Source organism: Mustela erminea, chromosome 12 (genome assembly GCF_009829155.1).
Source record: "Mustela erminea isolate mMusErm1 chromosome 12, mMusErm1.Pri, whole genome shotgun sequence".
Taxonomy (NCBI): Eukaryota; Metazoa; Chordata; class Mammalia; order Carnivora; family Mustelidae; genus Mustela; species Mustela erminea.
Genome location: NC_045625.1, coordinates 89,359,650 through 89,381,613, shown reverse-complemented (window position 1 = coordinate 89,381,613; position 21,964 = coordinate 89,359,650). Strand labels below are relative to the sequence as shown.

The 21,964-nt window shown below is 56.9% G+C and overlaps 1 protein-coding gene across 4 annotated transcripts in view; it reads right to left on the bottom strand.

Moving 5' to 3' along the window:
- FGD3 (FYVE, RhoGEF and PH domain containing 3) overlaps positions 1 to 21,964 on the bottom strand; it is a 49,666-nt gene that overhangs the window by 17,565 nt on the left and 10,137 nt on the right. Inside the window, exons 1-6 of one of the 4 annotated variants that reach the window (XM_032306546.1) lie at positions 17,371 to 17,531; positions 9,252 to 9,403; positions 8,090 to 8,622; positions 3,461 to 3,550; positions 2,735 to 2,871; positions 1,066 to 1,222 (exon numbers count right to left, since the gene is read on the bottom strand). In XM_032306546.1, coding sequence (XP_032162437.1) covers positions 1,066 to 1,222; positions 2,735 to 2,871; positions 3,461 to 3,550; positions 8,090 to 8,572 — 867 coding nt within the window. In that variant the 5' untranslated portion in view covers positions 8,573 to 8,622; positions 9,252 to 9,403; positions 17,371 to 17,531. Of the gene's footprint in view, positions 1 to 1,065; positions 1,223 to 2,734; positions 2,872 to 3,460; positions 3,551 to 8,089; positions 8,623 to 9,251; positions 9,404 to 9,848; positions 10,088 to 10,650; positions 10,786 to 17,370; positions 17,532 to 21,964 lie in introns of those variants that run through there. The other 3 variants (XM_032306547.1, XM_032306545.1, XM_032306548.1) reach the window with 3 other exon arrangements.

The window sequence follows — 21,964 nt, the reverse complement described above, 5'->3', positions numbered from 1 at the left end:
GGTGGCTCCGTCAGTTAAGCATCTGCCTTCAGTTCAGGTCATGATCCCAGAGTCCCAGGACTGATCTCCGCATCGGGCTTCCTGCTCAGCAGAAAGCCTGTTTCTCTCTTTCAGGTAAGTAAATAAAATCTTTTAAAAAAGTTGTTTTTAATTTAAAAATCTTTTTTAAAAACTTCACTTTAATAAAGAAACTGGTAGATGTGGCTCCTTAAAAACTAAAAATTTTGTTTAGTAAATGTTGTAAATAAAAATCAATGGGGGGACGCCTGGGTGGCTCAGTTGGTTAAGCAGCTGCCTTCGGCTCAGGTCATGATCCCAGCGTCCTGGGATCGAGTCCCACATCGGGCTCCTTGCTCCGCGGGGAGCCTGCTTCTCCCTCTGACTCTGCCTGTCACTCTGTCTGCCTGTGCTCGCTCGCGCTCGTTCTCTCTGACAAATAAATAAATAAAATCTTAAAAAAAAAAAAATCGGCGCCTGGGTGGCTCAGTGGATTAAGCCGCTGCCTTCGGCTCAGGTCATGATCTCAGGGTCCTGGGATCGAGCCCCGCATCAGGCCCTCTGCTCAGCGGGGAGCCTGTTTTTCCCCCTCTGTCTCTGCCTGCCTCTCTGTCTACTTGTGATCTCTCTCTCTGTCAAATAAAATAAATAAAATCTTAAAAAAATTTTTAAAAAAATCAATGGGGAAAATAACTTGTAAGATACAGGACAGATAATAAAAGACATTCTTAATGTGTAAAAGCCTAGCAAACTGATAAGGAAAAGAGACACTGAAGAGCTGGGAAGGGGCTGTTTGCGGGAAGAGAGAAAGCAGGGGATGAGCAGGTCCCACAGGCCGGCAGGTTCACGGAGGGAGGAGGGAGAGAGGCAGGAGTCACAGTCGCATCGGGATCCAGAGTCCACCAAGGACAGTGACCAGACAGACCACACACCCTCTCGGAGGCGCTCCCCGTTGCCTGAAAGGACGACAGGACTTGTGTCCCGGAGTGACTGAGCAGAGCAGGGACGCAGCGTCCCAGGATCTCCCCACGCTTCCGCGACCCCAGCGTGTGCCGGCCGCGGGCCTACCTGGATGCGGTGGACTACGTCTTTGAACACCGGGGAGCGCTGGGTCCAGGCGCTCACCAGCTCCATGGCCCGGTCAAAGTTCTTGACGTACTCGCCGTACATCTTGAGAAACGGGGCCAGCTTCTGCAGGATATCCCCGAGCCGGGGGTTCGTGTCCCTTTGTGGGGGGAGAGAGGTCATCAGAGGGGCCAGGGTGGGACGGGGACGTCACCCGGAATCCATGGGGTAATGGCCCGACTCCCAGCGCTGAGGGATGGTGGGCCAACTGGTCACCCTCTCTGAGCCTTACTTTCCTCCCTGGTACCATGTAGGGGGGAACCACGTGTTACATGGAGGTACACGAGAGGATCCCGTGGGCTCTCCAGCTGTGCGGACACAGGATTGCTGCTCCAGGCCAGGGGTGCCAGTGGGGACGCGACCGCTCAAATGGCAGGCCCTCATCAGAGAGAATCTGTGAGGCCCCATGTCACCCCTTAGCGGAGCAAATTTCAGGAACAATGGGATGAGTGCACGCTGACAGTCTCATTGGAAAGCAGCAGGTTAATAATAAACCCGGCACAGACAGGGATTTGGAAATAAATTTCAAGAAGCGTAAAATATACCCATAGTCTTTAACCTTTGAACCACAGTTCTAAGGGGAAGTGACCCTAGACATCATCAAAAAGCAAGGAGGCGTGAGCACAAAGCCACAGGGGGGCATCACGAGAATGCGCTCTGGTCACCGTCCCTGGAGGGCGGGCTGCCTGTGCAGGCGGGCTGGTGGGCCTTCTTCCCTGCGGTCTGTGCACGAGAAGTCTCTCTGGCGTCTCGAGGAGAAAACCCATTTTTAGCAAGTGTGGACTGTGGACAGAAGGTCAGCTGGGCCCCGAGCTTTAATCTGATGGCCTTAGGGACACAGTATGACCTGCTCTGCAGGGGGAATGAGCTCCTCATGAAGACCTGCAAACAGGGGCCCTCACTGGGCTGGGCAACTGAGGGGATGCCCGTGAGTCAAGGCTCCTGGCCTCTGCACCCTCACTCGCCTGGCTGCTGCTGGAGAAGGGGCTTTCGGGGAGCCAAGGGGCGGAGCTCCCGACGAGCCCACTGCCCCAGCAGACCGGGCGCTCAAAGCCAGGCGGGAGAAGAGAGAAAACAGCAGACAGCCCAGAGCAAAGCAGCAGCGCCGGGAAGAGTAGGGGACGCACGCAAAGTGGACAGTGGCAGGCGGAGGGCCACGCCTGTGATGTTTTACTATCCAGACTCAGAGTTGAGCCGGCGCTCCACGAAGAACAAGCAGATGTGGCAGAGGGACAGAAGGATAGCCCCTGGGGGCAGCCGGAGGATCCAAAGTGTCCTGGGAAGGGGAACACCTCAGTCTCCAAAGCAAAGGAGGAAAAACAAAACTGCTAGGTCCGTTTACTTGCTATTTGGTGTTCACAGACCCCACAGAGCCTGAGCAGGGATTAAAGGAGCTTTCAAGTGCAGACGAAGCAGCGGAGGCGTGGGGACGCTGTGGGTCAGCGCTGCCCCAGGCCCGTGCAGGGAAGGAGCCAGGGCCTGCGAGACAGCCCCCCACCCTGCCCCGTGCCTGCATGTCTCTCGGGCACACAGACTCTGCACGGAGAGGCTGGCCACGAGAATCCGCGCAGCTGCCGTGGCCCAGTGGCCAGGAACCCGGGGCCACACTCACCACTCCTGGGTGATCCGCGTCTGCAGCTCGGGGAGGAGGAAGTGCCCATGGAAGCGATAGATGGACGAGATGTTGGAGAAGATGCCCGTGGTGACCTCCGAAGGGATGCCGGCTTCTGTCAGCTGGGTGCAGAAAACCTGGGGGTACAGAGGCCCGTAGAGTGGGTGCTGAGCTGGGGGGAGGGGCTCCTGTTTTCTTAATGAACCTCCGCTTCATCAAACGGGCTCAGACCTATGGTTTTAAAGCCAGCTCACTGACGGCTAAGGACTGCGGGGGAGGCAGACACAGTCCTCAGCTGATGCGGACTTGCTGTCCTGCCTCTGCCTACCTCTCAAGGGAGCTGGAGGGTCCGGATTTCCTTTCTCAGCTCTGTGAGCTACACAAGGACCCGATACCTGGCAGAACTCTGGGTGTCCACCAGAGGTTTACTTCCTGTGCTCATAAACCCGGGCTGCTCTAGGGACAGCAAGCTTCCCAGAGCCCCTTTCCAAGCTCAGATAATGCAAGTGCCAGGAAGAACCCCTCCAACTAGGTGACGGGACAGGACCTTGGCCCCAGAGCCCCAGGCTCAGACAGCAAAAAGGAGGAGTTTGTGAAGGAGACTCACAGTGGCCTGAGTTTCAGTGTGAAGGCCCTCATACTCCAGCTGGAAGGGCCAGCCAGCCCTTTCAGCAGCCTCTGAAACCGGCAGCCCACAGAGGCAGGACCCCAGCCCTAGGGGGCTACCTGGTCCAGCAGGTACAGCCGCCGTACATAGGTCTCCTCGGTGTGCAGGAGCTCCTGGGCGATGTGGAGCAGCTTCGGGGGCTCAGAGCACTGCAGAGAGAGGAACCACAGGACCCTGGGGAGGCGGGTCTGACATTGGGGGTAACCAGGGAGCCTGGGGGCCAGAGGAGGCCACTAGCGCTGGGCCAAGGGGCTTAGTTCTCACAGATGGACTTCTCAGGATGGTTTCTGGGGAAGGCACAACAGCTCCTGCCAACCCCCTCAACCATCCCAGATACAACTCTGCCCTCCTGAGACCTTGACCGCAGAGCAGCTACAGCAGCCACATCAAAATATTTTGTGGCCTGCTGTCAGCAAGACGGCAGACTAGAATGCTACAGGCCCTCCTTTCCCCGGAGACATGGTGCTGACAACGTATGGAGCGGAACCCCTCTGTGAGAACCCAGAGGAGAGCTGAGAAGCTATCGCTCCACATCACGGTAAAACCAAGAAGAGATTCCAGCAAATGGGGAAACCAGGCAGCATCCGGCACGCCCTTTCGTGTCCCTCCCCAGGCAGCAGAGCATGGCCCACGTGGAATGTAGAACCTAGGCTGGAGGTCCCGCTCCGGATGGAAATGAGACAGTGAGCCTCACATCCAGGGCTCTGACACATCTGGGGGCTGCCCAAGGGACTGCAGGCTTCTGTCTGCCCAACTGGGAGTGCTGTCATGACCCAGACCAGAGTTTGAAAGTCCTGGAAACAGGCCAGCCGTGTGCAAGACAGAAGGCTCTAACTTCAAGGGGCTTTATGTAATTACAATGGTAACCACAAGCAAAATATCTATAGAATATACATGAATGGAAATGAGAAAGGAATCAAAACATACCATTACAAAAATTCAATAAAAAATAAGGCAGACTCTAAGAAAGGGACAAAAAAGCCACAAGATGTGTGGAAAACAACTATCAAAATAGCAATGATCCCTCCCTATAATTATTTTAAACATAAATGGATTAAACTCCCTAATCAAAAGACATGGATTGGCTGAATGGATTTAAAAAACAGTGTCTGGGGCGCCTGGGTGGCTCAGTGGGTTAAGCCGCTGCCTTCGGCTCAGGTCATGATCTCAGGGTCCTGGGATCGAGTCCCGCATTGGGCTCTCTGCTCAGCAGGGAGCCTGCTTCCTCCTCTCTCTCTGCCTGCCTCTCTGCCTACTTGTGTTCTCTGTCAAATAAATAAATAAAATCTTTAAAAAAAAAAAAACAAACAGTGTCTGACCACATGCTATGCACAAAACACCTTAGATTTAAGGACACACACACAGGCTGAAGTGGAGGATGGGTAAGATGAGGCATGCAAACGGACTCTCTCTTCTCCAAAGAGAACAGGAGCGGCCACACTGATATAAGACGAAACAGACTGTAAATAAGAAACTGCTACCAGATATAATGAGGAACATCATATGATGATAAAAGCACCAACTTTCTGAGAAGATAAAACAATTAGAAATATTTATGCACCAGGGGCGCCTGACAGGCTGAAAAAGTGTGGTACTCTTGGGGCGCCTGGGTGGTTCAGTGGGTTAAGCCTCTGCCTTCAGCACAGGTCGTGATCTCAGGGTCCTGGGATTGAGCCCCGCATCGGGTTCTCTGCTCAGCAGGAAGCCTGTTTCCTCCTCTCTCTGCCTGCCTTTCTGCCTACTTGTGATCTCTGTCTGTCAAATAAATAAATAAATTCTTAAAAGAAAGAAAGAAAGGAAGGAGGGAAGGAAGGAAGAAAGAAAGAGAAAGAAAGAAAGAAAGAAAGAAAGAAAGAAAGAAAGAAAGAAAGAGGAACTCTTGATCTCGGGGTCCTGAGTTTGAGCCCCATGTTTGGTGCAGAAAGGACTTAATTAATAAAAAGACTTAAAAAAAAAAGTTTAAACAAATATCTATGCACCAAACCTCATAAGTCCTAAATATATGAAAGCACACTTTGACAGAATTAAAGGGGAAACAGCAGCATGGCAATTGTAGGAGACTTCAGTGCTGCATTTTCAACACTGGGCAGGACACGTAGACCGAATACCAGTGAGAAAACAAGAGTGTGAACAGACATACAGACGCAGACCCCTCACCCAGCAGGAGAAGGCACATTCTTCCCAAGTGCACATGGAACATTCTCCATGATGGTCTATATATCAGACCCCAAAACAAGCATTAACAAACTTCAGATTGAAATCACATAAAGTATTTTTTCCAGTCACAGTAGAATGAAACTAGAAATCAATAGCACAAGAAAAACTTAGGAAACCCACGGATAGGTAGAAATTAAACAACACGGTCTTCAAGAAGAATTGAAGAAGTCACAAAGGAAATTAGAAAATAGCTTGAAACAAATGAAAATGAAAATACAAACACCAAAACTTAGGATGCAGCAAACGCTGCTGTAAATGTGTGTGTGTGAAAAAGGAAGAAAGATCTCAAATCAAGGACACGTAACTTCACACTTCAAGAGATTAGAAAGAGAATGCACTAAACCCAGAGAGTCAGAAGGAAGGAAATAACAGAGATCAGATCAGAGATAAATGAAACAGAGAATAGAAAAACAATGGAAAAAATCAATCAACCTGAGTTGTTTTTTGGAAAGATCAACAAAATTCACAAAACCTTAGCCAAATTAACTAAGATATAGACACAAATAAGTAATATTAGAAATAAACGAGGAACTATTACAACCGACATCACAGAAATAAAAAGGATCATGAGAGACTGAAGGGAACAGTTACACTCCAGCAAACTGGGCAGCCCAGACCAACGGATAAATTCCTAGAAACACACCAAGCCTGAAGACATGAGGAAATAGGAAATCTGAATGACCAAGAAGGAGTAAGTGGATTGAATATACAATGAAAAACTTGCCAACAAAGAAAAGCCTGGAACCAGTTGGGTTCACTGGAAAATTAATACCAATCTCTCTCAAGTGCTTCCAAAACACTGACAAGGAGACAACACGTCTGAGCTCTGAGGTCAACACTGCCCTGACACCAAAGCAAGGCAAAGACCTTTCAAGGACCCTGGAGATGGACGACCCTGGCGCAGACTGATGCAGAAGTCCTTGACAGGACACCAGCAAACCCGACTCAACGGTACAGAAGAGCATTGGACACCAGGACCAGGGGAGGTTTATTCTGAGACTCAACACCCGTGAGAAACACTTGGGATGACCTGCATCACTGCAGAAGCAGCCTCTGACAACATTCACTGTCCCCCTGTGACAAAACCACCAGTAAATGGGACTTCCACCGCAGGACGAAGGCTGACCTCCGCTACCTGGGTGGGGGACGCGAGGCATAGGGTCACCCTGAGGACAGGCCAGGGCCTGACCGAGCACATAGACCCAGAAAGGTTGGCACATCCGTATTGCAGACATGAAGGCCTGGGCCGTCCCCCAGAGCCTGCGCGGGCAGGCGGGGAGCAGGCCTGGGGTGAGCACCTGCCCCCCACTACCTGGGAGACGGCAGGCCAGCGGAGCTCCCCCTGAGCACGCCTTGAGAGCCACCGATGGTGTGGCACATAGTAACCACATCACTCAGTTTCTACGTTGTAGGGCGTCTGCACATCTCGGGTCCTTGTTGACCCACGCGCTGTGCCTTTCATGCCCACCGGCCCCTGCAGAGCCACGCCAGCACCTCCGTGGGCTCTCACGGGCCCCCCGGCCCTGGTCACTCAGAACCAGGTGCCACACACCGTGGAAGCCTCTGTGCAGCGCCAGGTCATTCAGGCTTGCCAGTCCTAAACCTGCTCACCCTGCATCACCTGTTCCCTCCCACAGGAACAAGACAGGCCCTTGCGCAGTTTCCACCCCCTCTGCCTCCTGACCCACTCTGGTGCTTCCCGTGTGGCCCCGGGGCCTGGCCTGCTCCTCCTCGTATGAACCGCAAGCAAGGAGCTGAACTATCTTTTCAATGGCCGACGCACCCTGACCTCTCGGTGTTTCCATACCCGAGTAATAACAAAACCTAGGTTCAAACGTGACTCCCAGCCGCCTGCTCTCTTGAAGCTGGCTCACTACAGTGCGGGCACAAAGCTGTCCTTCGTCTGCGAGGCCTGTCTTCTGTCACGGGGCCCTTTAGCCAGGACTGTCCCCACCAGGCCAGTAGATCGGGCGCCTCCTATGACGCTTGCGGGACCCTGTTGCCCAGGCCGTGTCTCTGGGCCGGGCCCTCTGCTTCATTTCCTTGTCCCCACGTACCCCAGTGCAGACCCCAGAGCCCAGGGTGCTGTCGGGACGCAAAGGGGCTCTCTCACAGTGAACCCACCATGGCGTGGGCACATCTGCTCCCCGGGACGCCTGCTCCTTTCCCACCCCTGCCACGCCCCATGGTGACCCTTGGTTCCCTGGTCATAACACAGGGGCTCTGCAAGGTGGGCAACCAGCCCTGACGGAGGGTGTGGTGGTGGCTCCGTGAGCACTGAGACCTATGGCCAGAGTCCTGGGGGTGGGGCCCCTGCACCCCCCTGAGGACGTGGAACCTAGGCTTGGGAGTGAGGTCGTCACATGGGGAGCCGGAGCCCCTGCCCTCCCCGCTGACCCACCACTGGGCCTCTCTGACCTCACGAAGCCTCAGAAGAGCCCCTGCCACCCCAGGACGTGAGGGCGGCCTACCTTGGCCGGGTCGGCAAGGTCCCCTGGGGGGCTGTTCTCGGGGTCGGGCTCCTCACCGCTGCCTTCTCCCACGTCGCTGTCGGCCACCTCCTGCAGGGCCTTGCCTTCTGGGGCTCCGTCCAGCTGCGGCCCCAGGACTGTGGGGCCCTGGCCAGCCTCGCTGCCCTCCCCGCAGGGGAACTGCTCATTAGCCACGCTGCAGGAGGGGCTGTCGATCCCGCTGTCCCGGTTGGGGAGCTTAGCACCACCATTCAGCTCCCCCGAGGGGCCTGTATCCGGAGGGCCATCCCCTGCAGCAGCTGGGCTGCCGGGGCTCCCAGGGTCAGAGTCCTTGCCGTGGGCTCTAGGTCCGAGTGGCAGTGCCTGGAGCTTCCCTGGGTCTGCCCTCGAGAGCTCCGGGGAGGAGCAGCCAGGCCCAGAGTTCAGCTCCCCCAAGGCAGCAATGGGGGGCTGGGCTGTTGAGGCCCCCCCTCCTGACTCCATTGTCACAGCGGAGCTCCCTGAGCTCCAGGGGGAGCTGGCCGGAGGGCTGCCTGTGGGGGGAAATGAGCAGGGTCAGTGCCAGCCAGGCACGGACCAGCCCCTGCACGCAGCCCCGAGTGCAGCCCCCGGTATGGCCACCCAGAGAAGGGCCGTGTGGGGGCAGCCCACACAGCTCCAGCTGGGTCCTGTCCAGACAGGCCTTTGCGGAATGGCAAATGGAAAGCATTTTATTTTAAAAATAAGTAAAATTTTTCTATGTTAAAAAAAGAAAAGAAAAGAGACAGAGAGGGCAGAGAAGAGGGAGGTAAGAAGGGGAAGACGGAGGGAAGGAATCCCACAGCTGAAGCCCCTGCCGCACAACACCCACGGAAATAGCCGCGGTGAGTGCCGTGGGCCGGTCATCTGCACGCTCCGCCCCGGGGATGTGGTTCCGAGTGGCCCCCTCTGTGGCGTCCCTGTGACCCACATCGTCCAGAGACCCGGGCCCAGGGAGGCCAGGGCTTTGTCCCAGATGCCACCCCACCTCCCCCACAAAGCGCCCTGGAGCCGCTGGCTGCTTTCGCGGCCCACCTCTCCTGGACACCCTCACGGGAGAGGCGAGAACCACTGTGGGAGCGCCCAGGGGGACGAGGCCAGGGGAGATCGACATTCCCCAGAACCTTCCTTTGACTCCACTCACCTGACACCCTGGTCTCCAGGGAGGGCTCCACACCCGGCTCCCTGGGGGCCGTGTGCGGGGTCTGGGTCAGCTGCCTCAGGCGGGAAGCGTGAGTGGGGCTGGGAGGCTGGCTGCAAATCTCCTTCCTGTCCAGCAGGTTTGACACAGGGGTCCTGAAACAACACGACAGGAGCATGAAAGCTGCCTTCACTGGCACCCGCGGTGGCCGGGTGTCAAGGCGGCTCCAACGGCAGAAGGTGGAAGGGCACCTCCGTGGCCCCGCCCAGCGTGGCCAGCCCTGGACAGGTCGTAGGCCACAGGCAGATGGAGCACGTGGCTTCCTGCCAGAACATGAGGACAACTCTGGGGGTCCGGCCCAAACCTCCAGGCCAGAACTGACCGTCCCCACCTGTGGTGCCCTTCCTGGGGGAGGTAGGGTCTCACGCAGGGTGCAGAGGGCCAGAGGGCACCTCCCGCCCCCACCAAGCTCCCTCCTGACACCTGCAAACACAGGTGTCCAGGGTCCACACCCACGACCAGCCTAGCAGCCCACAGCTTCTGCACACGCTCCCTCCTCCCTCGCAAACCAGGCTGAAGAACCATCCGTCTCGCCCTCACACAGAGCCATAACGGTGCCCAGAGCCTGCCCCTCGGTGCCTCGCCCTCAGGAAGACCTCCAGGCATGCTGCCTCCACGTTGGGACGGCGGACTCCGCCTACGACACCTGCCGCACAGCCCCCTCCCCGTGGGGCCAGACTGCTCAGGGCTGGACCTTTCTCTGGGTGGCCCGAAAGCCAGAGCAGCAGGCACATGCACCACGGGCCCCTGCCCTGTTCCTGATGAGCTTCGTGGGGAGAAACATGAAGGTTTTGAAACAGAAAATACTCGCTTTACTGCATTCCTGTCATAGCACAGGAGGTAAACCCAAGGTCCCAGCATGCAGACACGACAGAGCCCTGCAGATGTGCCACTGGAATGCGGGCCCCACGCTCAGCCTGTGTGTGTCAAATGTGGTGTCTGGCCCCAGGGGATAGCGTTGGCAACCCCCGGGGGTCCTGCTTCCGGTCACCCCCCACCACACAGCAAAGCACAGCGTCCCCAGCGGGTGGAAACCAGAGCGGTGCGCCCTCCTCGCTTCCCACCCCTGCACGGATCCAGCCCCCCGTGGACCTCAGGGACAGGACAGGAGCCCAAGGAGGTAGAGGTCACGGGCAGAGCACTGGCAGGAGAGCCCTGTCAGGGGGCTGAGGCCTGCAGGGTCCCTGAAGATGGTTGGCACACGTGGGAGGGCACCGTCAGACTGAGCAGGAGCCGCTGGGGGACAGCAGTGGCCAGGCACAGGCAGGGCAGAGCTGGGCCCCACTGGTGGGGGAGGCGGTCCACCGCATGGGGAGCTCTGCTCAGGTCCCAGGATGCCCACCTGCTTCCTAGCAGCGTCACGGCTCCCCGAACGGCGTTCAAGAGCAGCTCGAGCCAGGGCAGCCGCACCTCTAGCCTCCAGAGGGGAAAGCCTCCAGCGAGAGCTCGAGGCCTGCGGGAGAGGGACGTCCGGACGCTGTGGACAACGAGCGGGTCTCAGCGACAGAACCATCCACACTGAAGCACACACAGACGGACAGAGCGATGTGAGCGAACGTCCCGCAGCAAACAGAGGCGTAACCGGACTCCGGACAGGGGAGTGGCGGGAAGTGTTTGCGGAATACAGACCACAGCATTCCTGCGTCAACGGAAGTCGTAAACCCACAGAGCCAAGGGTCTCAACCAACACCGAGCACGAGAAATGTCTGTAAGTAGTTTTCCACACAGAAAGCTCCAGGCTCCAAAGGCTCCAGGGTGAATTCTAGCAAATGCTGGGGACACGAGAAGGCCCTGCAGAATGCTGAGCCCTGAGCGCGGCAGATGCCCACCTGCCCAAGACCAGGTACACACCTGCCTTTCCGGCTGCACAGAGTTCCAGGAGACGCATGTGAGCCTGTGGTCACAGACCACAGACGGGCTCGCTGTGTTGACCAGGGAGACTGCATCACGGGTACACACACGTGTCTCACCTCGGGTCCGCACTCTGCACGTGTGCCGTCCTCTGTCACAGTACACAGCACAGACGGCGATGCCTCAGGCGGGAGCCAACTTACCCAGCTGACATTCCCCGAGTGCCATTTTTTAGAAGATTTCATTTACTTATTGGAGAGAGAGAGCTCAAGAGAGCAAGCACAGAAGCAGGGGGAGGGACAGAGGGAGAAGGAGGAGCAGGCTCCCTGCCGAGCCATGGGGCTCAGTCCCAGGACCCTGAGATCACAACTGGAGTGGAAGACAGATGCTCAACCCACTGAGCCACCCAGGACCCTCCCCACAAGTGCCAATTTTACAGAAGGGACGGGGTCAGACAGAGCACAGGTGGTACCCCATAGCCTGGGGAAGCTTTGGCAGCCCTGATGCCCACAGGGTCATTCTCATCCAGAGGACTGGGGTACACCCATCCCCTGGAGACCTTGAGCCATGACCAACTCTTCTTCCAAGGGCAGCAGAACCAGCTCAGTCAGACGGGAAAGTCCGAAGTTCAATATAAAGACATCCCACAGGGAGCAGAGTGTGGGGTACAGCAGAGACCACTGCTCCCCCAATCTGATTCAGGAAGGAGTGGGATGCAGCCCAGGGCCTTGTTCACCTTGGGATTGGTCTCCCTGCTGCTTTTCCAAGTCCAAGGTCAGCACCAGGGTAGGTCAGCCCAGTTCCCACCTGCCCTCTGCACCGCACAGGGGAGCAGGGGGCCCTGGGACGGGAACACACAAATGTACACATGCTCACACCTACACACGTGCTTCTGTAACACACGCACCTACACACACCATGTGCCGGGAGCTGTACTCAGCACCTCTGGATACTCACTCACAGACACCAAGGTGGGTGATGTCCTGTGTTTCAGACAAGGAAGCCAAGGCTGATCCTGGTTCACACTGCCACATCCAGGGCCAGTGTGGGGGTGGGTGTGAGCACAGGAACTCCGGAGCTGTGGTCAGCCTTCTCTACCCAGCCCTGGCTCTCACCTTAGAAACGCTGAGTCACCTAGCTGAGCTCCCAACTGCCGGGGAGGCACAAACACAGCAGGACACAGCCAGGGCTCAGGGCCCCTGACACCCAAGGGTGCCACCGTCCAGCATCAAAGCCCTAACACTGAGCCTGGGGGAGGTTCGGGTGCTCGAAAAAGATGGAGAAATTAAACGTCCAGGGTGTTTGGACCATGTAAGTGGCTTTGGAGCCCTGACACTGCCCGGTGGCTGACCGAGACAGGCAGGGAGGTTTCTGCGCATGGACCACAAGGCCGAGCATGGCCCCACCCCACCCGCTGCCAGCTGTCCCCTCCTTGGGAGCAACACGGGAACCCCCGCTAGAAATACCACCCTCCTGTGTTCGCTTCAGCAGCACATAGACTAGAAATACCACTCTCCTGTCTCTTGCTGCCTGGCACCTGGCTCCCCGTATGGTTCCTACCGACAGCAGCCACCTCCGGCTGGCCTCGGAAACTGTCCCACCCTGATCAGCACCAGCCTCAGGACTGTGCGAGAGGCAACAGTGCTCAGTGGGGCTGCTCTCCCCGCCACGCTCGAGTGGTGGCTCCCACGCAACAGGTCACCTGAACGAGCCTGAAAATACACCAGGGGTACCTGCGGTACCTCCACACAGGTCCAGGCGGGGAGACAAGGCTGTGGAATCCGCGAGGCCATGCAGCAGTGAGAAAGGCTTGTGACCCGGAGCTGCTGCGCTCCAGGGTCCGGCTCCAGAAGCAGAACCTTTGTCCTGGGGCCTCAGCCTGGGGTCTCCACTCTGTCTGCTGAGCACATGGAGATGGGCACTGACGGTGGGGTGCCATGTGCTCTGGGATGCGGTCGGGGTCAGCGGGACCTGGGGACAGGCTGCAGGGCATGCTGAACACAGAAAAAAGGAGGCAGACCCACGCAGCACCATCCCCGCGTGCTGGGATGCCCTCATCAGCTCGCACCATCGCTTAAAGTTACCACGCCTTCAACAGCCGATGGAGTGAGCCGTCCTTTTTAGTAAACTTAGAAGTTATAGAAAACCAAAAAGGATATAAACGCTCCCGACCCCTGTGGCGCTGGGATGCCCGTGTGGGCAGCAGCCTGTGGGCGGGATGGCCCTGGTGGGGGCTCCTGGGGGGGCTGCACCTTTTCTTAGAGATGCGGCTGTCTTTCCAATACTGAATCCCAACACCCGGTGGTCCTCGAGAATGCTCTTCTCGCAAAAGAACTGAAAGCAGAGACTTGAATAGATACATGCACACCCCCCCCCCCCCGACTGCAGCAGCTGTCCTCACAGCAGTGGACGGGGGGCTTAGTGGGGGATGCAGCCCCAGCACCCGGGGCAGGGGACGCATATACAGCTCGCGGACATACTGGTGATGGAACATTCCTCAGCCCTCAAGATGGAAGACATCCTGACACCTGCCACAGCATGGACGGGCCTTGAGGACACGAGGCTGAGTGCCCGTCCCAGAAGGACAGACACCGTGTGAGGTCCCTGGAGTCGTCAAATCACAGAGACAGAGAGTGGATGGCAGCACCGGGGGCTGGGGGGCAGTAGTGTTTAATGACGCAGTCTCAGTTTGTGAAGATAGAACATTCTGGAGACAGACAGTGAGGACGGTGGCACCACGTGCAAACACTTACCGCCGTGGACACTTAAAAGTTGTTTGGATGACAAATTTTACGTTACATGTACTCTACCATCAATAAACAGCTTAAAAAAAGAGTGTGTTTTAGAAAATTCTCATCAGAAGTTGTGTGATTGACGGCTAAGACAGCGGTGATTGAAATGCCTAGAACTTACTGCCTGCCTGGGCCCTGGCCGTTCCTCTGCACACCCTGGAAACCCCTGGTGCCTCCCTGAGACACGCGTTCTGACGAGGACCTGGCCCTTGAGGAGGTGGGGCTCGAACAGAGCAGGGACTGGGGTGGGGAGGGGCGCTGACACAGACCCCAAGGAGAGAGACTGCAGCCCATGCTCCATGCGGCACCTCCACGTGCCCCCCTCCCAAGAGCGAACAGGGGCATCATGGGTCCTCCTGTGTGAATGTGGGAGGTGGTCGAGCAGCTGGCCTGAGGCTTTGCCCCAGAGTGATGGGCTGCTACCACTCACCAGCCAGGCCACAGGGACAAGTTGTACTTGCTGAGCCTCAATTTTCTCCTGCCTAAAACGGACATAACTGCCCTGCAAAAGTTCCCAGAGCCTGAGGCAGGCACCGTCCTGGTCCTGAACTGCCCACATCCTATGTGTTTGGCCGCCCAGCAAACCTACACCACCAGGACAGCTTGCCAGGCTGGTGGGCTTCAGCCACTGACACAGCCGAAAGCTCCCAGGTCCCTGTCACCGGCTCCATCCTGCAGGACCTGGTGAGGCCGCGCCAGGGCACAGTACTTACTCTGTGTGCTCAACGCTAGCTTACCAGAGGCTCCCAGACAGCAAGCCCGGAAATGCACTGCGTCTCCTCAAGAAGCTATGACAGAAGAGCTGCCACAGGCGCACGGGACAACACAGGGCCACAGGCCACGCAGGATGCATGTGCACAGGACTGCACGGCACGCAGGACGCATGCGCATGGGGCTGCACGGCGCACAGGTGCACAGCGCAAAGGACGTTCGCGCGCAGGGCTGCACCGCACGCAGGCTGCATGGCATGAGGGTTCACAGCACGCAGGACAGCACGTGCACGGACCCGGTGGGCCTGCAAAACTGACCGCCTGAGCTGCTTCCACTTAATCTTTTCACGTTTACATTTACTTAATGCTCTTCTTTTCTTCCTAATTTTATTTTCTACTGTGAGCACTCGCATTCTCGTGTGCTTTATTTGTATTTCCGATTCTGCGTTTATTTCGCCATCACCTGGACTGTAAATATAGGCACCGCATCACTGTCCACTGTGGACACACAGGTCCCCGCACGGTAACCAGCTGTGCCGCAGCCCCAGCTGCTTCTGGGCGGGCCTGTGAAGCCCTGGAGACCTGCTGGGTGACCTACTGTTGGGCTGCGTGCCTGAGGCAGGGGTCCCAGGCCCACTGCTGGTGCCCCGGGCTCCCCCCACAACTTCACCTTTGCTTAAGTCTGAGATGTTCACCAGAAGACCGAGTGAAATGACCAGACAAGAACCTTCCAAAAGTTTCCAGTTGCACAGAGATCCTGACCCTGCTCCCAGGGCTGGCCTGTGTGCATGCAGCCTGGCGCTGCCCACCCCAGGGGTCAGTGCCAGGGGGTTGTGAGGAGCTCCACACGTATACTTCCACTGCTGCCCCCAGACCCCCTCCTGGGGTCACTCTCACTGCCGCCCTGGGGGATGCCTCCCCGCGAGTATAGGTCTCATTGGACTGTACAGTGACCTACTAGGTTATTGCAGGAAAGGGAGACCAGGCCGCAGGTGCAAACTCCCAAAGCCACACACTTGTAGGGGCTATAGCCACAGGTCCTGGGCATGCATGGGTTTCATGGGGGCCCATCGGAACCCCCAGAGCCAACTGGAAGGTTAATCCCGCCCTCCTCATTGCATGCCTATCTGGTGACCAACCATCACCACCATACGTGCGACCCCAGATGGAGGGAACAGCATCCTAGGCGGAGGGAACAGCGTCCCAGACGGATGGAGCAGTGTCTCAGGCAGGGGGGAACACCGTCCCAGGCAGAGGGAACAGCGCCCCAGACAGATAGAGGACTCAGGGCAAAGGAGAATCAGCCCAGCCGTCTGGAGACATGGACCTGGAGACGGAGGAGGTAGAACGCGGGGGTTGGAGCCAGGATGGGTCTCCCAGCCGTGGGCCCAGGGGACCGTGCAAGTGAGTGATGCTCCATTCAGGGCTGGTTTCACATCTGTCCCACAGTCTGACTTCCACGTCACCCCCTTTACTGAGGTGCCTCATTCTGCTCATCTGTCAGTGGGGGTCATGAGAGCCCACCTAGAAGGATGTGGAGAGGCCGGTGCTCCTAGGCTCCCAGCTGAGACCAGCAGCTGCACCCCGTCACTGTTCTGAGTCCCTGGGCCCTTGGGCTCAGGACACCAAAGCCCCATGTGTCCTCAAGGTCTCCGTTAGCCCCCCATCTGAGCTCTGGCCTTCGCAGACTAACCAAAGATCAGGCCTCTGTGTGTCAGAGCACACAGTCCTGTCCAGCTCTGGGGCCCCTGAACTTTCGGAGGTGCTGGCCTTTGTGGGGAGACTGACGTCAAACCCAAGGAGCGGAACCAGGGCCTCTGGCCTCCTGCAAACACCCAGCTGGAGCCAAACCACTTCCTCCCTGAGCACTGGCCCCGCCCCGCCCCGCCTGGCCCCAGCGAACTGTCAGGCTCTGAGGTTCTGAGTGGGGCCCAGCTGGGCAGTGGGCAGGCCAAGGCCCAGAGCTCTCTCTGTCTTCTCTCCTTCAGGAGTGGCCAAGCACTCAGCCAGTTGCCTGCAAGCCCCAAGGGTCCCAGGAGCCAAGTGCTCTGGGTACAGCTGTGCCCCTGAGCACACCCCCCGACTCTACAGAACACGGTGGTATCTGGCCACCCCGCTGCCACCCAGGACGCCCCCATCCCCCCCGCAGTCGGTGTTATCAGCATCCCAAGGTGTCCTCCTCCCCGGTAACCACTACAGCCAAGCCCCATCAGTGTCTCAACCGCATCTGACTGCAGAGGAACCTTCCAGAAACACACATTTTGTGGAAAGGCCTAGCCCCCTAGCGACCATGTGGACCACTCACCCTTCCTCAGCCCAGGTAAAGGAAGACCCACATTGCCCAGGGCCTCGGTGACAGGTGCACAGGCTGGGCCCACGTGGGGGTTACCCTGATGTGGGTCAGCCTCAGACCCCGGCCCCTCCGGGGCTCAGTTCATCTTAGCAGGAGTCCCAGGCACCCCAGACGGCAGCCAGTGCTGTCCCGGCCGATGGCACGCTTGCTGCTGGCTCTTCACAAATCAAGCCAGGGGCACCCGAGAGCCAAAGGAGCATGGACGTGCCACTCACCCACCACTGCATGGCTTCCAGCCTTGGAGCCACCACCCCAAGCCGGTCCTGCTCAGAGCATCCTTGTCCCCAAAAGTGGCCCCTGGAGGATCAACACAGGCTCTGGTGGCTGGCGAAGACCCCGGAGCTAGCACCACTCACCTGCCTTCCCTGGGAGCGTGCACTTCTGCCCGGGGCTGACTTCAGGCAACAGCAAAACACAACTTCCTTTTGCTGGTTTTGCAACACAGGTCACCAAAGACGGCGGCTTCACATTTCCGCATCGTCACACGCCCAAGTTCACTGGTTCCCCAGCTGCCTCTTCTGTGAAAATGCAGCCAGACTGGCTGGAGAGCCGTCCAGGCCCCCGTGAGCCTCTGCACCACGGCCTGTGGTGGTTTAACGGCTCCCGGCTGGGGGTGGAGGCGATGGAGGCCGCTGCCTGCCCCCTCCACCTGGCCTCGTGGGCTGCACAGACCTGTGGGCACACAACACTGGGACCCTCAGGGGGCCCAGCAGGCCTGAGCAGCGGGGTCCCCTAGCTGAGAGGGGGCCCACGCACGGTCAGAAGAGCACCCTTGTCACGGGGCAGCTCCGCGACCCCCAGGAAGATAAATGCACAAAGACGCCGAACCCTACAAAGCTCAGAGCGTGAGCTCTTGCATTGGTTCCAGCAGCGGCCACTTGGTCCTGACCTGCACGCTTCTTTAGAAACAAGGGATTTCTTTGGACCTTGGTGGCCTTGTTGCTGGCAGGGGGTCACCATAGAGTCCCCCAGGGGCAGCGCCTCGCACACAAGGAGCACACAAGTATGAGGAAGTCAGTGCTGGAGTCCTTGTCCCCCTCACCCCACCCCGGGGCACACAGTGGAGGCTTCTCCACGCCCTCGCCGGTGGTGTCCGCACAGCAAAGATGCTCCCGTGCTCGGCTCTCTGGGGACGAGGGGATCAGGCTGTTGACACTACCCACTTCACCTCCAGATAGTCCTCCTCTTAACCCCAGATTTGAGGAAGTCTGTGAGGAAGTCGGGGACGGACAGGTCACAGGGGTAGCGCCGTGTGCACGGACATAGCTGCACCTCCCTCCGGGGACGTGAGGACCCCGGTGAGCATGCACAGCACCTACCCTCTGGCCTCCAGCCACCGCAGGGGACTCCAAACTGCCCCACTGGCAGGTGACAGGACGGTGGCTGGTGTCCCAGGTACCTGGGCTCACATCCGGGCTCTTGGGCTGAGAAGCCTCAGGGCCGCAGTCCTCTGTCATAAAATGGAAAGGAGACGGGATGCAAGGAACAAGGGCCTGGCCTGTGGCAGGTGGTGGCCCCTCCAGGAGCCTCCCGCTCCAGTGGGCAAGAGCCGCACCTGACACCTTTCCCCAGCATGGCCCTTGCCCGCTGACATCCCTGAGCCAGGAGACTGGCGACGAGACCCCACCGAGACCTGAGGTCCCGGGCCCAGAGTCCCGTTGCACAGAAATGGCCTAAGGAGGCGGCAGCTCAGATGTCATGACCCAAAAGGTGATGGACTAAAAGTGGAGTGGGGTGCAGCCCGGCTGGACCGCATCGGGCAGGGGACAACTCCCCCTGGGCAGTGGCGCTGTCCAACAAGGAACACACTTGCCAAGAACAAGCGTTTTCATCATATAGAATATTAAGCAGCATAACATGGTGCCTCGTCACTGTTTCCTCGGCACTCCTTTGAGCGCAAGACCCTAGGACAGTGATATGGCTCCCACTTGCTCCTGGAGAATGGCATGACCACGTGTGCTGGCTCCCAGCCTCCCCGGCAGCAGGCAGGGCCACAGGACCCAGCCCCGCACCACGGGAGCCACAGGAGCCATGTGCTCCTTCCAGCCTGGCCCCTCCTTAAACACATGGAGAATGAAAGTGTTTATTTCTTTGGAAACAGAACATATCAAGATAACCAAATTCTCTCTTCTGCCTTTTGGTAGCGTTCTAGGCATAAACAACATTAAAATTCCATGTTTACTGAACACATTGTTGTATCCCAGATCGGGTGCCGATGGTCTGTAGTCTGTGGTATTCTGCCAGCTTGCTTCTGGGCCAGTGGAGCCCATTATGTGGGTGCCGACACGGGGAGAAGGGACCCTCTGCACTGTCTCTGCAACTTGTCTGCACATGTAGAATTATTCCAGAATCAAAGGCTTTTAAGTCCAACACTTGGTGTTTCCATGGATGGAGTAATCCTGTGAGGGACCACGAGCCACGTTGCTTCTCTCAGAATCTTGTTTCTTCCAGCATTTCACGTCCTGGAAAGCGCCCTGTCTCCTCGGTGACCACTGAGGCGGCGCAAGGAACAGAGGGTGGTAAAGACAGTCCCCAGACACAGAGCAGTCTGTCTGATGTTTACATGCGTGGGGCTGCCTCGACTCAACCCACACTTGGTTTTGTTGCAAAATGGCTTGGTTTTGTGTTTTTAAGATTCCGCTGGCTGGCCCCCATTGGATGAGTCCCCTCTGTCATTGAGTCTGGGTGCAGGGTGAGGGATGAGGAACAGTCCGGAAACTGATAGCTCAGGGCCAAGGTCAGGAAGAGCTAGCTCGCAGGAAAGGAAATCTAAGTGGCCACACACACGTGATGAGGCAGCTACAGTCCACACCCAAGTGCCCTCTCTCCCCACCAGGTTAGCAAAGACCCTTCCACAGGATGGCGGGTGGGAAAGAAGGGGACATCTGCCCTTTGACCCAGCACTCATCACTCTGGAAACTGGTGCTGGTCATACCTGCCCAGGTGCACAACAGCAAGGTGCCAGGTGGTTCCTGCACCAGGGCAGGTAGGAGCAAGGCTGGAAACAACCAAGGCCCACCTGGAGGGAGCCAGTGGGTCTACCACGTGGTTCCCGCTCAGCACAGAGAAGCACCTAATGGGCAGAGTGGCCAGACCTCCTCATGGGCAGACACAGCCGGTCACTAGAATGGGATGAAATACCTGGCCGCCAGACGTTCTAGTTATGAGCTCTGCCAGCTCTTCTGGGAAAACGTGCCTCCCTCTCTACGTGGGGGAAGCACAAACAGGGCAAATTATTGACGCTTGATAAATGAATTCCTGCATCTTTTCCATAAGTTTGAAAGATTTAAAAACTGTTTAAAATGGCTATCTTATGGATGGAGCCAGGGTGGGAGTGAGAGCTCTCTTGGATCTTTTTGTTTTTTTAACCATGTAACCATATTGTCTACTTTTAAATTTAATAATTTTTAAAAAGATTTTTATTTATTTATTTGACAGACAGAGATCACAAGCAGGCAGAGAGGCAGGCGGCGGTGGGGGGAAGCAGGCTCCCCGCTGAGCAGAGCCCAAAGTGGGGCTCGATCCCAGGACCTGGGATCATGACCTGAGCCGAAGGCAGAGGCTTTAACTCACTGAGCCACCCAGGGGCCCCTAAAGTTAATAATTTTTATATGACCATGATGAAGACACAAATTTTTAAATTCCACTTCTTCTCATGGCTTTGCCAAGATATAGGCTGGGGCTCCACAGGCACAACACAGAGGAGCAGAGGGAGCATGGGGCAGAGTGAGGACAGGAGGGAGCACGAGCAAGCACAGGGGAGGATGAGGACAGGGGAGCACAAGGAGCAGAGGGGCACGGGGCGGGAGCACTGCTACTCCCAGAAGAAGGAAGGCGTGAAAAGGAGCTGACAGTGGCTGAGGAGCACCCCTCTCCCTGCACCTTGTGGACAGCGACCTGGAGGCTCGACGGAAACAGAGCAGACACGAGATGCTCACACCCTTGCCCCCGCAGCCCCTCCTCTCGTCCGTCCTTAGTCCCACAGTACAGCTGTATTTGCAAAGTGGAAGATCTGAGATATGAGTGTCCGACAGTGGAGGATAGCACAGGCAGGGTTTCTATAATAAGTAAAATGATTTCATTTATTAAGTAAGATAATTACTATAATAATGAAAGCATATTAAGTTCAAACAAGACAGGTGGTGTCACACAGGGTTAGAGAGATGCATCGATGGAACAGAATGGGGGGGGGTCCAGATGTGCGATCACATGCGTGTGGCTGGTCGGGTTTTTACAAAGGCAGCGGCACTTGGCACTGGGAGAGGAAAGTCCTTCATGACTGTGCTGTAGCACCTGGACATGACCCAGACAGGTGAGCCTTAACTATCACTCACCACACACACACACACACACACACACACACACACACACACACACACACACACACACGAACATACTTGGAATGAAGCCAGGTCTTAACTGTGAGCAGGACTCTAGAGCTTCCAGAAATGCACAGGTGGAACGCCCACGCCCTCGAGGCAGGCAGATGTCTCGGGCCTAAAAGCCGCAGAAAAACACTTGATAAACCACCCTTCACCAGCAGGAGAATCGCGTGCTCATCCAGGGGCCCCGTGAAAAAGATGAAAGCCAGAGCCGCGGACGGGAAGGAAATGTTTGTAAGACATCTCTCTGACAAAGGACTTGTGCACAGAATATATAAAAATTCCTACAACTCAATAAAGAAAAAGACAATCCAATAAAAATAAATGGAGGAACAGACTAGACCAGGGACTTCAAAAGTTATCTGAAGGGATAGCGAGCTCCAAGGGAACTGCTCCCGAGCCCCCGCATGAGGGAGATGTAAGCTACAGCCTTGAGACACCACCACGCCCATCGCGCGCCAGCAAGGACATGGGGCACGCAGGGGTCAGTGACCCAGTGCTGACAGGTGCAAAATTGTACAACTGCTTTAGAAAACCACCTGACATTTCCTCATGAAGTTAAGCACAC